The sequence below is a fragment of the Filicampus tigris genome, chromosome 3 (assembly GCF_054856515.1).
Source record: "Filicampus tigris isolate MCC_2025a chromosome 3, RoL_Ftig_1.0, whole genome shotgun sequence".
Lineage (NCBI taxonomy): Eukaryota > Metazoa > Chordata > Actinopteri > Syngnathiformes > Syngnathidae > Filicampus > Filicampus tigris.
Window position 1 is genome coordinate 12,752,718 of NC_141219.1, and position 18,019 is coordinate 12,770,736.

At 43.2% G+C, this 18,019-nt stretch overlaps 1 protein-coding gene across 1 annotated transcript in view; it reads right to left on the reverse strand.

The window, feature by feature from the left end:
* Positions 1–210: 210 nt before the first annotated feature.
* Positions 211–18,019, reverse strand: part of elp4 (elongator acetyltransferase complex subunit 4) — a 56,289-nt gene continuing 38,480 nt past the window's right edge. Inside the window, exon 10 of the mRNA XM_086026893.1 lies at positions 211–570. Within this exon, the coding sequence (XP_085883019.1) occupies positions 451–570 (120 nt within the window). The 3' untranslated portion in view covers positions 211–450. The remainder of the gene's footprint in view (positions 571–18,019) is intronic.

Sequence of the window (18,019 nt, forward strand, 5' to 3'; positions counted from 1 at the left end):
TTGGTCAAATCCTAACTCATTGCACTGGGTATAAATAACCCCAAATTAGCTCAGTCTCTTTTGGACCCAGCACTACGGAAACTTTATTACGACTTTTACTTCCTCTAGATATTCAAGTTTGATCATCTTCTCAACACTGTCACCCAATTTGGGTTTCTTTTGAACTAGCAACTCTTAAGATTTTAGGGAAGGAAATTGACCACCATAACATGTGCCTGATGTTGGCTTTTATTGTCAATAAACACACACAACAACAAAAATAAGAAATGAAATGAAACATGTCCACATTAATGGTGATAATTGTGGCACCCTGACTGGATGCAGGGACAACTGGCAGATCCCAAATGGCTTGGCAGTGGATGTCATGTGCGGCATGGAATAACGTGGGCGGGAGAGCAACCAGGTCACCGCAGCATTCCAGGTGTCGCTTGCCCAGTAGCCACTCCAGCTCTAGAAATCCAGGTGCTTGTTGCCAGAGCCACAGCCCGAAGCCAACACGGCTGCTCCTGCCGGTTCCCCCTTGCTCACACGACTCACCGTCTCAGACAAGTCTGGAGGCAAATGTAGTCGCTACACAAATGAGAGTTGGGGGGGGGGGGAGACGGGGAAGGGGCGGGGCAGATTATTAGATCAGATGGCAAAAAAGTGGCCGTAGATGTACCCTTCAGTGATGTTTATTCACAGAGAGCCGTGTTGCGTTGAAATTGCATTAGATGCTTCAGCACTCTGCACAGAGCTGCCAGCGTGGAGTAAACCTGCTAGCGTGTTGCTAAATGCTTCACAGAGCTTTAGGTCTGTTACGTCTCAGGGAATCTGTGTGCTTGTGAGTGAGAGAGAGAGAATTGTAAATGGTAAATGGACTGTCACTTGTATAGCGCTTTTGTACCTTTGGTACTCAAAGCGCTTTACATTACCCCATTTACCTACTGATGACGCAGTATCAGGAGCAACTAGGGGTTCAGTATCTTGCTCAAGGATACCTCGACAGTCACAATGGCTGGGGATCGAACCCACAACCTCTCGGTTGGGAGACGACCACTATACCACTGATCCATGCCGCCCCTAGCGTTGCTGATAGCCACATTTCCTGGTCTATTCATTCTCCAAAGTGTATTTTGTGCAATCCAAAGACCGTCCGGCGCTGTATTTTTCACATCAAAAGTGGAATCTCACTCAGTAGGCTTATTTCATAGTACTGGCTGGAAAATATATGGCTTCATTCTTTCAGTATTGACGCTATTGATGCATTCCATTTGGCGTAGCTGTGCGTGTATATCACTGCGCAGTCTGGTCCAAAGTTGACACTTGATGGTTATGTGGTGACGTGTTTAATGAATGGCGGGCAGCTATATTATTTAAAAAATTGTTTTTAAAGTAATCAATGCACTTGAAAAGTAATGAAGTAATCAAATTAATTACAGACAAAATGTCATTTTGCAGGTCTGTGTGAAGGTGGATTGCACTTTTCAGTCAAGGTTTTGCCCGTTTGAACATACCCCGAGAGAACAGTTGTAATGTGCATGAGAAGTGCATGTGAGCTGACTGTGTCTGCAACACAAATGACCGCCCGAGTCTTTTAGCTGAGTTACTGGTTTCACAGAAAAGCTTATCTGCGGAGCAGCTCTGTGCCAACTCAAAGCACAAAGACGCTAAGAGGTTAATGAGGGCCACTCGTGCAAAGCTCCCTAAGACCAACACGCTAACTGCTATAAAGCTTAAGCGGGGCTACACTATGCTCCCTTCAGGGTTCGCCAGAAAAGCCGCCCATGGCTCTCCGATGAACAAAGTCTTGAAGAGGCTCAGAGTGGGAGAGGAGGTGAAGTGTCTCCAGAGTCGAGTGTGCTCAGGACAATGTCGGGCGGCGTGTTGCTTGAGCACCTCTGAAGGTATCAGAATGAAGGCATTTTGGGCACAAGAGAAGCTAAAGCCTGTAATTTGCCCCTGAAAGAATCTGCTAGGACATTTGAAACCTTCTGGTCAAAGGCTGCACCTCAACCCCCTGACTCTCCCCCCTAGCTCATTCCTGTAAGGCTTCTCTGCCCACTGTATCCTGACCCCCTCCAGACATGCAGCTTTAGCAGAGCCCTTCCACTCCCACAGATACTTATCTCTTCCCTAATGACTAGGTGTTTTGGTACGGGCTTTAACGGCGTCATTACTAAGAGATAATTCGGTACTACGCAGCACTCTTCACTGCTCTAGGGTAGACGGCTTCCTTCTTTTACCAGTTGTTGTTTTTGCAGGAATCCAGAGAGTCTAAATTGTAGAAAATGTTCGCTGATGTTCAGGTCTGATGTGGTGGACGTTTCCCTCCTGCAACTGTGGCCAACAGATCATTGGGGGCGTCAAACTCAAGAGGTCTCCTTTCTGTGAACTCAAGTCCTTTGTGAGATGAAACGAGAGGAGCGGTCTTAATGCTGCACGGCAGATTATCTAGGCCAGGTGAATACTGAGACACTGCGAAGGACCTATAATTTTATTTTGGATGGTTAGGTAAGGTTACATGGGAAGGATGGGAGATTCCTTCTGGGTGGACAGACGTTTGCCATGGTAAGGTTTGGAACGGTGTGTGTAGGCGGCACAGTGATAGCTGCATTGCTGCGTCAATATTTAGGTTGGATTGGGTTAGGTGGATACTTAATTGAAATTGTGGATACACTGTGATATCCTGACAGAAGGGAAACAGCCATACATCTATCTATACACAAACACAAATGAGATTCCATTGTTGTACTCAAGCGTCAATTCTACGTTGAATCAATCAATGGACAAAATTGTGAGAACCTCCATTCTAATACAACTTGTATGGGTCCTCAATTTAGGAAGGAGTTCCAATCTGTTGGTGGCAAAGTAATCCAAAATTGTACGTTACTCAGAACTTGCCACAGTCTTTCACTAACTTACGCGAAAGCAGTAGTTACAGTAAGTCATAGTTACAGTAAATATTTGTTTGAAAAATACTTCCAGGCCATTAATACAAAGCACGCAAATGAAAAAGCATGAGTATGGCGTTAACACAGCATGCCCTCTGATGACGTAATGATGGAGATTTAATTGCTTAAAGCGTGCAAAGACAGAAGAATGAACTATCTATCTTCCGGATATTTCTTTTTGTCCAATGCTAAAACAGGGCCCAGGGATCGAAGCCTACACCCTGAAAATACATCTTTACTTCAGATAGTCGCTGGCATGGCTGCTTTAGAGCGCCTCGTTGTCAGCTGTGAGTGCACAAACGTCACGCACAGAAAGATGAACGAGCAAAGAGGTGGGGAAATAAAGTCCAACATGATTGCAAGCGTGTGGACAGGGGCTTCGTATTAGCGTGTCCGCTTTAGAGTGCCCTGTTGTCACAGTCTGGAAAATGCAAATATTTGTTGACTTTTCTTCATTCAAATTTAGCAGGGCTGTTATCAACATTATTCTTTGTGGTGTGTAAAATGTACAAGACATTTATTTGCACTTTACAGGGAATTTAAAATGGATACTCTAAAAATATTTTCAGCACTGAAAAACCTGGTGGGAAGAATTAGCAAGTTGAAAGCATGACGAATGGGTCGAATCTTTCAGCTCACACTGAGATTCGCTCTTGCTGCAGACACACACACCCGTGCAAACTCGCATATTGGACTTGAGGGGGCCTCCAGACGTTCCGCTTCCACCCCTGCCAAACTTCACCTGCGTAACCTTTCGTGTCGTTAGCTCAGTCAAGTGTAATTGAAAAAGAAAAACAATGCATTGATCAAGCCTGGACTCAGTCCTGCTTAGTGCACTGCAGCGGAAACATGCTACTGAGCAGGGGATGGAGGAAAATCAATCACATATACATCATCCTCAGAGGGCGAGTTATCAAAAAAAAAAAAAAAGGAGGAAGTTCACACCGTTGTCTGGCTGTCACGCACCCACAGCCCTGGCTTGGCTTTCTGTTTGGCTCAGGGCTGTGCGGGCACACTGAGCATATGCAAAGCGAAGGTCAAAGCAATCCAGAAGTTCAGCTCAGCTCCTCTAACCTCCGAGTTCAGGGGCACATGAGAACAATCAATGGTAACGCCAAAGTTAGAGGGAGGAGCAGAAAAAAACAATCAATTGGCTCCACACATTCGGGGGGAAAGCTTGTTAGTAGGCTAGTTGTCTGTCACCCATGCAACAAGGAAAACACATACACGCGAATACACAAATAATGTACTTTCTTTTCAATACATGTGATAGATCAAGTCGGCGCGTCTACATTCAACACCACATTAATGGAGGCAAGAGGAGGACCTAAGACACACACAGTATGGGAGGCTCAATGTCTGCTTCCCAATGACCTGCACACTCCATGGTGTAAACAAGGACATCCGGAAAACCCTCACAGGCATCGTGGGGTGTATGTGTGAGAGAAGTCTTTCCCGGCTGCCTGGCAACCTTCACGAGGTTGTAGAAAGAGGGGAAGAAACAGCAGTGAGAGGGAAGAGAGGGTTGCTGGATAAGAGTGGATGGCGGGAAATTAGACCATTGGCTGTGGTGCAGAAGGGGGGATTCCGATATGAACGCGAGCCACCATGTTAGTGCCACGACGTGTGCGCCAGAGCTCCCTGCCCCGGTGGCGAGCAGTGGTAAAGGTCTGCGGCTCAGCTCCGTTCCGCGGCCAGAGGGCCTGGGAGGGCGAACTGGCGACAGGCGGAGAGGTGACAAAGCTCCAAACGAGCACTAAGCACTTGAAATGAGCCCTGGGGGCCAGCCCACAGTCTAGCTTTGCCTAAGAGGGTTACTAATATGACCCCACAATGGGCAATTCCATTCGGCTTACCTATCACCCCAAAGACTCTCTTCTAAAAAGAATATGGCGTTACATGCTGCTTGTTATTCCTTGCCTCCATACATAGCGGCAGATGTTTGTTGAGATAAAATCATTGTTTAATGGTTGAGAAAAGGCATAAAAATCACAATCATTGATGTTCTTTCTCGCTTATATCATAATCATCGCTTTACTATGCAAGTGTGCATACATTATGTTCCGAGATTTAAGAAGACTTTTTTCAGCAGGAGCTTAACAAAAAAAACGGCTACACCAAACGGAGGCATCAAAGGCATTCCACCAGTGGTAACAGCTTGCTAATGACCCGAGTATTAGGTGCTAATTTTTAACGAGTCATTTATTCCATAGTGTTTTAGCCAGACTTTCAAATGGCCCATGTCACTGTACAGCTTAAAACTATGGGAAACCTAACACCTTGCAGGGAACACATGACGACCGGTCTGGCCGTTGAAATCAGATTAGCCGGGGCTGGATCATGCTCAAGGAAGTGACATGATATTTACCATAAACATCTACTTAGTGCAACCACTGGAGTCACGATTTACTCAGTATATAAGCTCTTGAATAATTATCTCATTATATTTCACAGATAGTAAGACAGTGAAATGACTAAAATTCAACGATGAATCCTGAAGATGAAGTCAAAAAAATGAAAGGAAAAGACAACTAACCAATCAGGCGATAGGCTCACCATCAAACTACTTCAATAAAACAGAGTCCACATAAGTAGAAAATAGTGGCAGGAAATTTCACACTTGACATTGGGGAAACTTTCCCAGAGTTGTTGTTCCATCTGCTGACTAAGTCACCTCCCAGTGCCATAATCCCTCACAGCGATAAAATTACACCCTATTGTGTGGGAAAATCATTTGCTGGATCTATAGGAACAAGTGTTAACTTTAACCCAGCAAAACCCAACATAATGAGGTGATGTGCTTTTCAATTTGACAAGCACAGCATCATCCCATTTACGCCGGCCGTTCCACAGAAGACTTCCGCTCCCTTGACAGAAAAAAATGCAGCAAGAGCCTCAGTTTAAATCCTGTCACTTGGGTAATTCTAGCCCACCTGCAGAAAACAAAGGCTGACAAGGCGCTTGACCTTCCTCTTCTTTCGCTATAACAAAGAGTGCAACACGAACCCCGGCCTTGCATAAGGTATAACCCGTTGATCCGGTGTGTTCGTCATTTCTGATGGTTCAATCAACTTGTATAACTAATTCACTATCCTCATTCTCACACTTAATGTGTATCGTAGTGCCTAATAACCATACCGTCTTTGATTCTCTTATGATTCTTCACCTGGAATGCTGATGACTTTCAATAAGTTCCTGTCAATTGTACAATTCGACTTAGGGTGTCAGGAATGAATTAAGTAATGGCCTCTTGGTTAACAGAGACCTGTTCATTTTATCGCCTTCTGGCTGATCCCGGATAATCCAAGAGACATTCACAAAAAACAGCCAAGACTGACGCCACACGGGCAAGGAACATCTTCTGCTTCGTGGCTTATCTCTCTGACAGAATGATGACTAAGCATTTTGAGCGTAATTATATTCCCAAACACTGAAAGAATGTGAAGTGACTAATAACATGACTGATTTTCATTTTAAGTGAGCATGTCCAAACAGGAAATTGACTGGCTGACAATATTTCATGTTTATTTGATTTTTCTTAATGGAATGTTTATTCCTGTTCTTTTGGGTAGGTAGCTGGCCCACCATTTACCCTTCACGCTTCACAGACTGATGTAAAACAGCATTTGATAGCATGTGCCATGTTAGTAAACATGACATGCATGGTAATCAGTTAGCTCTGCAGCGCTTCTGAATGAGCAAACGGACAAACAAGGGGCCAAAGTGTAAGTGCGCTGTAACACAACAACTTGACTTGTTATCTCCGTCGTCATCATCTTCAACTGAGGTCCTCTGGGGGCCTCTCCTTGGGCCTGTCAAGGCCTTTGACAGGGAGCGCTGCGTGGGGCCATTTGGTCTCTTTTCAGATCTGTTTTGTTTCTCTTTGCAGGCCTGTGTCGGTATGGACTGTGGGCGTTGTAGGTTGACGGCGGCGGGGGGCGAGGGCACATTGACCCGAGCAGTGATGGGTTGCAAGAGGGGGGTTTAGTTGGTGTTATGGACTTGGGCACAGCCAGGGAGTGCTGGTCCACCCCTGGGGTGACATGGTGCCGAGGGAGAAAGGGAGCGGGATAGAGGGCGAAGAGTACAAACATGTCTAAGTGCTGCCTTCACTACACATAGGCCCATAGCAAAGAGAGTGGCTGCATGGGTTATGACAGCGATATCTGGGGGACCTCTTTTGCGCCCTCGAACACACATTTCACCCCTCAAACTATGAACGTCCTCAGGTTAAAGCATCACTGACACGTGGTAGGAGCAGGGTTTCTAGTGCCATACAGATGTCCTGCTAGAAAAAACATACTCCGCCCAAAACGCTAGCCAACTTAACGTTATCTCCTCATTGTTAAGACTGCATTATATTGGGCAAAGCTTCGAGTAGCATTTGGACCAAAGAAGTTATGAAGTAGTAAGCCATTTACAACTTTGATTAAGTGACATTTGATTGACCAGTAAATTTAGATAAAATGCTTTTGTTTGAAAATGGCGGCACGGTGGTTGACTGGTTAGCACGTCCACCTCACAGAGCAGAGGTCCATATATCGCGTTTTGAAGTGTACGAGACACGAAAAAAAAGTTATCTTAATTATTTTCTTTTTAAACTCTTTCACTACCAGACATTTTCAGACCCCTTTTACCCTAACGTTTGAAAAAATTTGAAAAAAATATAAATAAATTCCTGGGATTGAATGACTGGACTGTGAAAAGACAAGTAAATTAGTCAATGGCAGTGAATGAGTTAAGGAGTACAAGTACAAATAATAAGATTCCAATGGTTACTTCGCTAAAAATGTAATGAAAAGGCCTCCAAAAAGAGGCACTCGATATTTTCTTGAGCTGGCTCCTCCCACTGGCCGTTGGTGCGACAGCCAAGGAGGAAGCGGATGGTAACAAAGACGAGAAAATGGGAGAGATTGTGGTGGGCTGTTGGCAATTACTGATTACCCCATTCACTGACGGCAGCTGATCACACTACACGCTGTTTCGTAGCCGAAGGTACATGAAATTACAATTTAAGTATGATCGTAAAAGACAATATAAAGTATACATATACTACTGAATTAGTGGCACCACAGTGGCTGCCGACCAGCTGTGCCTCGGTAATACTGAAAACACGTAATTGTTTTTTATGTGTGAGTGTGTGGAAGCTGGTGCATTTTTGCCATGCACCGGCGCTTCAGTAATGTGTAGCGGTGCAGAAAAAAGTGTACTTTGTTGGAGAATGGGTGTAAAGATCAAGGTATCAACAGTGGCGTGGGCCACCATTCTTTCATACGAACTTGCCGAGACTGCTCATAATGACAACTTTCAATAAACTACAAGACAACATTGTCATTTTTCAAAACTTCAATTTTGAGATCTGTTTTCAAATGCTTAAATTCATAGGGTCATAAATGTAACAAATGGCCAAAACACTGAAAAATAAAAACAAAGAACTCAACTTTAATCCTAATAACGATAATACTGCTTGAACAACAAGTTAAAAAAAAGTACGCATTTAATATAGAAAGCCAGGCTAGCAGATCTCTGTACAAATAGCCCTCTTTCCATTAGTCCCCAAAAAATAAAAGACATAGCATTACGATGGACCTCTAGTCATGTAATATTGATGCTTACTTTTGTGTTGCTCTGAGTGAACAAGTACACACAAGAAATTTTACACAGAGACACACAAGCCCCCACCCACCATGTGTCGAATATTTGCAAACAGAGCCTAATTTTGCTAAACTATGTGTTATGAAAAGAAAAGCCTTTATCCCCACTTGGTGATGGAGTTCACAATTTGGTTTATAAAGACAACATTTGACAAAGCTAAAGGTCATTTAGAGGTTACTGTGTCAGTCTGTGTAAGTGACTGACCCATTGGGAAGTGTGGAGGTAATCACTCCTGCAGAAGGGTTGCATCAGCAAAACAATCAGCACTGTGCAGGTTTGAGAATGACAGTGGCATGGCATCTTAAAAACATGCTATTTGCCATTTTAAATATTTCTGATGTCAGTCATGATGAAAATCACAGTTTAAATGCATTGTAAGTACAAAAAGGAAGAAGGAAATCTGGAAGTTACTTTTTTGGTTATTATCGCCGAAGACTCAGGATGAGACACAGGATGTCAGGTGGTTTTACAGTGGCTGTTTTGTGTCAGAAATGATTATTATTCATGTAAAAAAATCAAATCACACCCACTAAGATTTCATGTGTGACAGGAATGTCACTTTCACCCAAGTTGTGTGGCAGTCTGATCTCTCCACCACACAATTGTCTAAGATAATGTGTCAGTGTGCTTGTAATACCTTTAGTGTCTTTGTGCGAGCCCGCATGCGTGAGTGTGTGTATGTTTGCGAGCATCCATGTCTGTTAAGTCTGTCCCAATGAATAAAGGGGGGTGGGTATAATCCATCACCAGTTGATAGTGCTCACAAAAAAAGGAGCCCTTTTTGCTGAGAGGACAGCCCTTGTGTGGACAAAGACCACCATACTGGGGACTTCATAGGACCCAGCTGAAAAGGTGTTGCCCAGAGTAACCCCATTCACATTAACAGGCATGCTGGCCAAAGCCAGTCATTACTGCTGACTTGGACCAGCCGGGCCACACATAGACCAGCCTAGAGCCTCTAAGGCCATTCACTGCACATCAGTCGACAGGCAAACAGCCTGAACTCTGCCACTGGGAAGCAGCTAGAATTGTTACCATTCTATTGCAGTGTCCGTCTTGAGATTTCTTCTCAAAGGACAAAAAACCCCCAAAAAACTGAAGGGCAGGATGAGAAAATTCATAGATGTTCTGGCAACATAAATATAAGCTTGCCCATATGAAATTAATGCAATGCCTCCTTCCTTTGCCAAGTTTAGATGGTATTATAATGGTGGTATTTAAAAAGTACTCAGCTGTCCCGCGATGACCCGATAGGATATATTCCAGCCACCGGAAGTATTGAACAGTTATTTTTACATGGGCTGTTTAGGTATAAGAAAGATGATAGGCAAAAAGAGAACAGGTTTTACGCTTCATTGGCCACACCCACATCTTTTGAGAGCAGGGTGTTAAAGCACCCTTGAATGTAGTGTGCCAAATTCAGTAGACTTATATACCTATCTTTCACTTTACAGGGACTTTAAAAAGAGACAATTATAAAGTTAATACTGAACATTGGAGGAGCAATTTAGATCATTTTTTCACATGCAAATGGGCTTATTGTGGTAATAATAAAATAGGCGTTCCCATCCACTAACTGTGCCTTTTTGACTTTGAAACAACTGCCACCTCGTTCTCAGTGCAGTTCTCTGTGGACCTAGACTGGAATCGCCTGGGGCTGCAATGCTTTGTTCCATTAATCCACTGAACTTTTAAAGCACTCTGGAAAACACAAATTTGACCCAGTCGCTGTCTCTTCTCTGATACAGATTTACATCAACATCAAGGGGCATGTCAAAATAGTAATAACAGGGACAAAACTCTAAATGTGATAACACTGTGAAACGTTTTAGTGACTCACCCAGCGTGGTGCTAAATAAAGAAAAAGAACCAAAAGTCACCAAAAAAAAAATCCTTGGGGGTGTGAAAGGGTTGGTGTTTATATTTCAGGAGGAGCGACAGCACCAACCTAGTGCTCCCTTGGTGCTGCCTATGATTTAGAATAAAATCATACAAAAAGTTGGCACTATCAATATAGCAAGAAAAAAAAAAATCAATATAAAAAGCGTCCCGTAATGGAGTCTTCCATGTTCAGTAGAAAATCTGCTATACAGCAATACTTATAGACAAACATTGGGTCTTCTGCTCTTTGCTCCGCTTTCCCGGCTCTCTTCACCACACCATCACCTCTCCAGTAGACTGTCCCCGTGGGCAGATGGTTGTGTAATTTTAGCCACAACTAGGTGAGGTGCTTCCTGGGTAGACTATTGGCCAAGCCACCTTTAGGGTGTTCAGGGTGTCAGAGGCAATGAGACATCACCTCGGCCGGCCTGTCAAAAAATTCACCACCTTCCATTTTCTCCACCACCCCAAGCTTTTTGATACACCGGGGGTGATGAGGATTTTTGAGTGGTGTTTTTATTATTATTATTCTTATTTAGCCTGAAACGCAACAGCCAGCCACTAACCTAGAGCACTGGCTGAGTGTTAATTGTTACGCATTATTAAATCCATTACAAAGTGAGCCAGGGCCTGGGGAACACAAAAGCTAAAGTTAAAAATGAAGAGAGACAGCACTAAATACCCTCTTTGGAAAATGACCCCTATAAGAGGTGACACCTCACCTCAGACATTATTTGCATTTTAAAAACATACAAAACAATGAAAAACAGAATTACTTCAAGAAATTGGATCATGAAAAGCAAAAGCTGCTCATTTACAATGATGAAGTACAAAAATACACACTGGATGATTTGTTCAATTCTATTCCAATCTATTCCAGAGTCAAACTGTATCGTAAAATGTTAAAATACTCTTTTCCTTAATGAGGAATGAGGAAGTTGTACGTGGCAATTTTAGTTTTGTGGTAGTACTTCACTACAGCAAAACAGCACAGTAATGGAACAAAATTTAAAAATGTTCACTTTTTCTGTAAACATTAACAGCTTTTATGACATTTAAAACCAAAACCAAAAATAAATAATATATAATCAACTTCAATATTTTCCTTTTAGGAGAATACAACGTCAATTTGGTACCAAACTGAAAAATATGAATTAATGGGTTGACTCGTTATTTACTCCCCAATGATAGAATACATTGAATGGAGGGTCAAGGATGGTAGAGACTGAATAACCAAATTGGAAAGTGTTCCAAACGTGGCCATCTTCAGCCTGCCCGAGTTGGGCATTTTGCTGGGAAATGGGCGGCCTGCCAGATTGGGGCCAAATCAGAATGGTCAGGGGATTACAGTTCTGCCGTGCTCACCGCAGGGGGTGCGGAGTGGGCCTCAATTACCCTGCAGCGGCGTGTTTGATTTGGCCCGGCACTTTTGGGGACAGACCAAAAGCTGAATAATGCACCATTAGCAACTCAAAATCCTCAGCTAAAATGAGTCCACTTATGTGTCGCATACAGTAATTGTGTGTCCATCAAAGACTGGAAGGTCGGCAGCAATTACCCTGATAACAACACAACAACTGATGCGTAACATTAGCTCACAAACACCTTTAAGTACAAACTTGAATTCCCGGTTTCTTGGAGATGATGGTGCTAGAGCTGTTTGTATTTACAAATGAAGACGAGAGAGAGAGAGAGAGGGAGGGAGCAGAGAGTGAGAGGGAGAGCCCCCTTCTCTGGCTACAGTTGGTGCTGTGCAATTGAATTTTACAGGATATGAGGCAGCAAATGGCATGTAAAGGCTGAAGCATCCGACGGTTGCCGACACACGGGCCAGACAGATAAGGGAGGTGTAAGTGAAATCATTAGGTAACTCTGCAGGACATCCGGGCCACTTTTGGAGGTTGGCAGTGAGCTGGGAGAGCCGAAGGTCCTATTGAGCTCAATTGAACACACGTTCAGCCTCAGATACTGTGGTAAAAAAATTAATTAAAAAAAACACAAGCAAACAAACAAATGGGTGCCTTCCTCTGCGTAAAAACACACAACATGCACACATACACACACAGTGGCTCTTCCGATTGTGCGATTGTGTTTGTCCACCTGGGTATGAAAAAGCCACTCTGGCTTGTGCGGCGGAGACGGTGCAGTTCGAGATGGAGCTCAGCTCAGCTAAGGAGGGGAGCAGCCAAGTGTGGATGCACCTCATTACCTCACTCATCCACACACCAATTACCCCTAAATAAATACACCCAGCCCACAGGCGGCAACAATGACATCCGCCCTGAAAAGGAAGAAAAGAAGCCGTTCAGAAAGCATTTGCACGCACAGAAAAGTGCTGCTGGATAATGATGGACAAAAAGTACAGAGAAAAGAGGCAAAAAGAAGAACATGCAGGGGGGCTCGGAGTCCTTTTGAGGAGCTCAAAGACACGACGGAGGAAGAGAAAGAAAGCAAAAGGCACAAAGCGATTGCGGTGAAGTGATTCAGAAAATGATAATTTCTTGCTAAATTTCACCCGACACATCCGCAAATGATTCTTGTGGCGAGGGAGGCGACAGAGTTTAATTGTTTTAATGCACGCTGCCATGACACGACTCTTGGCGCAAAATAAAACAAGGATGCTGGGCTGACACAGATTAGCAAAAAAGATACTCTGCTTGGTGTAAATGCACCCCAAGTTCATCCAAAAGCCGAAGACCCGAAAAAAGAACACTGCTGTAAAAGAGCCCAAAACATTATAAATGTGGACTTCAGCCGCTCTGTTACCAAAGTACGAAGGTGAGCGAAGGATGCACAAAAGGTGTGTGTGGCCGAGAAGGAAGACAGATGTGTTTTCGGGGAAGCGGGAAAGCCAAGAGTTTCTTCATCGCTCTCCTCTTCCACCTCCCTCCATGTGGGATCCTTCTGCATGACTGACTCGGTCATACCTGGGGGACAAAATGCTCTCCCTCTCTCCCTCTCTCTCATTCTCTGAACATCTCTCGGTCGCTGCCCCACTTTTCTTCCTGCAACGCATGATGAGTCTGTGCCATGATCGACACAGCCAGGTCTGAAGCAATGGTGAGCCAACGGTTTTTAAGGAGTGCTAATGAGAAATTGGAAATAAGAGCCAGGGCAACTTCCTTAGCTAGTCACAAGACTTTAAAAGAGATTTTCCATGTTGAATTGAAATCTCTCTCTCTCAGACCTCGATGAATCTTGTTTGGACATAACTCCACACGCTGGGTCAATAATTTCCTTCAAGTTGAACATGATTTGGCAGAGACATGCTCTAAGACGCTCCTGTTTTTTTTCTTTCTTTAAAAGGAAATACAGTGGTGCCTTGACTGGACTTAACACACGGCAAAAACAGACGTCTCAAAAGTAGCACAAAACTTTGAAATCTGAATTCATACGCATCACAGTAGGCATCAATTCAGCAAAAATCAGAGGTTTAATTTGGGGATTGTGATTTGCTTTTTCTTAGCTTGTCATGGATTTTTTGCTACCTGTTACATCTTTGTTGCGTGTCATTAAAGCCTTGGACATAGTCTAGACTTTGTGTTTTATTAAGTGTTTAATATTAACACTGGTTTAGGGCTGAAACAAATAACCCACTAACTCAAATAATTTATTCTTCCACTTGTATGACAGTTAAGAACATTAAAACACTATGTTAACATTTTCTGTAGAGATAAAGGGTTTTATGTTGTTGACAGAATTAATTTACATCATTACATCCAATTGAGCAAGTACAGTCGGATTGTCCTCAACATGGATTGGGAGTGGTGTTAATTTTACACATGAAAACTTGTCCCCTCATATATTTTCAAGGAGTCATTTGCACAAACCTAATACAGAATAAAAAAAGTATGAGTGGACAGTCCAGTTCTGCTCAGGTACCAGGTTTGAGGGCTACAATAGAACTTATACAATAATTGTAGAAGCCATAAGTCATTAAGAAGCGGGTGCGGGTGAGTCACTTCCTCCTCGGCCACCTGAGCAGTCAGCTGACAGGTGCAGCTGCTCAGTGCAAGGGAGTGGCTGCATTCCGGATAGGCTGTGACAGCCTAACCCACGCGGCCAACGCTGGCTGATTCACCTGACCAGGGGCAGATTCCACACTCTCTGAAACGGCGTCTAGGAACGTGCCAGCTTTCCACGTCGTTGGTTCAATCAACACAAGGTGATAGATGGACGTGAAATGTTTATTGGGGCCTGTTGCTAATTGAGCGAGGGCATGACAGGCAAATGTGCTGCCACAGGTGGGTGGAGGAGTATTGGCATGCTATGGGAGCATTGATGGAATTCCTGCTGTTAAGGGCTCAGCTGGACTGATACAACACAGGAATTTGGATTTGCATAGAACGTGGGACCGTTTAATTTTTTTTAATGAATTATACAAAGGCTCAAAAAGTGCTCCCTGACACTGCATAATGCACGCACACACAGACACACACAGGATATAAAAAGGCAGTGTGTGAATAATTGTGCAAGTTCTCAAGGAATTGTGGAAAAAAAAAAAAAGTCCTAAGAGTCTTGTAATGAAAGGATTGCGTGATCTGAGAGGCGCCACATAGCACCATTGCCTGAGTGGAATGCACAGAAATATGCAATTACATGGTACAAACCTACACACGCTCCATGATCAGTTAATTCACACAACAAACCACAACAAGAAAAACACCCTTGCTGCTTTTGTTTGGAGTCATCATGCTCAGTGAGCAAGATGTGACAAGTCAATTACGTGGTTCGACAACAAATCACTATACTGATTCACAGACAGGTATTTATGCCCATGTGTGCTTCTTTGAAAAAAAAAAAATGTACAAAGTAATTTTGATAATATATCGTCGTCAGACACAACAACATTACTTACAGGTATGTATTCTTTATCTTCTGCGAAAAACAACAAACATTATTACGGCATCTTACCAAGTCACATCCAGTAGTTGAGAAACTACAAAGTCCATTCACAAACATTATAATATCGTCGCTGTGCTGTGAAAAACACTTCCAATTTTGGAAACATTTTTAATTTTGACGTTAATGCGATGTCTGTAACGCGGAAACACCATCCACGTAAAAATAAGAAAGTTGAAAAAAATGGAGAAAAGTGTTTTTTCACAGGACAGCGACAATATAGTATACTATTGTAACGTTAAATTTACAGTGATAATGATTAAAATGTTTGAAAACACTGGGGTCAAACTTGTTTTGAATTGACAAGTATTTCAATATGTGGGTTCTAATAATAATACTAGTGGGAAATTATTCACATGAAACTATTGGATTTTTTTTTTTTCATCCATCACAGGTATACAGACGTAATGTTTTATATTGTGTCAGTCTTGTGTGACTCATATCTCAGCATGGTCACAAATGGACAAGAGGATACAGCCTTTGGATTACAAAAAGACACATTGGATTTCTGTGGACACGATACATATTGGCAAACACACTTATTTCATCTGCCAAAGCCCTAAATTAACACCTTTTTGGTGAGAAAGCTCCATTTGGAGCACGTCAAACCAACACCACAGCTGGCATTCAAGGGTAAAATTAATTACTTCAGATACATGTGCTTCCTCTCAAAGTGGCAGACTTATTTGCATTCGGGAACATTCAGCAGAAGTAATCGATGCACACACAAAATACGGCCACCCAATGACCCGGGCCCCGTCTCAAAGTGCCCCACCCCTCCCCGTCCTCGCCCCCTTCCCCACAGCCCTGGCGGCTCAGCCATGCATGGGGAAACAAACACAGGTAGCGAGAGCAAATCAGACGGCGACAAAACACAGAAACATGAATGGGGAGAATTACAATGATGGGCTGGGTGAAGGACAATGGGCCTGGCATTAAACAAACGGCAAATCCCAGGATGGGGCTGCTGGGAGTACGATACAGATTACAGGCACCTCGTCTCCTTGCCTGGGGACCAGGGGAGAGGCAGAGAAAAGGACACAATATTCCAAACTGACAGCTGACGTCTTCATATAAATGTATGAATTTACATTCCAATTAGAGGAAATTTACATCTTAATCACAGAGAGTAGTGTGTCACTCTCTCGGTTAGTGTGTCGCTACGGTAATGAGGTGGGATGCTGCTGTGCTCCCTCATCCAGACGGTGATCCGCGAGCAGACGACACCTCCCCGTTTGGAGGGAGCTGCGACTGCCTGCACTATTCAGGAATATTGGTGGAAATCCGTCTTAAATACCAACAAGGTGGGAGCGGGCACCCGGGGATAATGTGTCAAATGTGGAGTTTGAAAAACATAAAACATATCTTAAATATAGTGTGGTGAACCACAAGTGTCTCAGGCTGTCAATCAAATGACAAGCTTTCAGTATTCAGTGGCATCCCGGTGCTCATTTCCATACTAATAATGGGTGTATCGTCTTTAGTGATTTGCACTTTGTTTTATGGAATTTAAAATGAATAGGGAAGCCATCTGTGAAATTAGTCAAACATGTCATGTGATCAGGTGCTAACAAAGGTAAAGTGTGCGACTGCTCTGGAAGGACTGTCAATACTGTATATCATCAACATCCATCTGCTTATCACTCAATCAGTGTAAATCGAAAACTTTTGGCAGAGTGATGTGTCAGTGTTTGTCGTTCCCGGGAGGTAAGAAGCGATTCAGAAAGAATGTTTTGTTCAAGTTCGTTAAGTTTACAAGCAAGTGAAGGTGCTGCGGTTTGGTTGTGTTTACAAGAACTTCTGGTTTGAGGTTTCGATGCAAAAGTGGCAAGCCTGAGCGACATCCTTCAAGCTTGCAGGATGTGGATAATAGGAAAATGCTGTTCAGAGTCATGTCCTCATTATACAATCTCACCATGCTAGTCCCTCAAAACACTCTGAAATCATCTTTCCCCATTGAAATAAAAGTCATAAATCCACCCAGCCACTCCCCCGAAAAATAAACAAAAAAAGTTGGAATTATTTTTTTAAAGGGTTATAACACCCCAACACCAATGCTATTCATGAGTCTGTCTATGATGTTTTGCATTGTTTGTTAGCATGAAGCTAAACAGACTTACGTAGCAAAGTTTTGCCATTTGAAATACACAATGTGTCATTCTTTTTGTTTTATGTTTAGGTTATTGTAACAGTCTATTTCCTGGTGATAGTGAGTGTTATTCTTCAATCAAAGGTCGTGAGGGAAAGACCAGCACACGGAGAGGGAATAGCTCCACATAGGACTTTATTCGCCTCGTTTCTTGAGAGAGCCCTACGTAACGTCTCAACCCATACACATTGGCCTCATCACCATAGATATCCCTCCGCCAATACAATTGCATTACAAGAGTTCCCCCAAACAAGAAATCAAATAGATACAGACAAATATGGACATCCATGTAAACATAAATCATCTTACATTATCAGTAAACTTCAGCTGTGAGCAGCATTAAGTCAGGTAAGTGCCATCTCGAAGCACCACTGTAGTTACTTCTGGAGTAGAAAATGTGTGTCTACCAAAACATTAAAGAGCATGTAAATCTGTTTGAACTGACCCTTTGCCCCTTTGCCGTCTTCATGCTTTTGCGCAATCAGAGATGGAGGTAAAT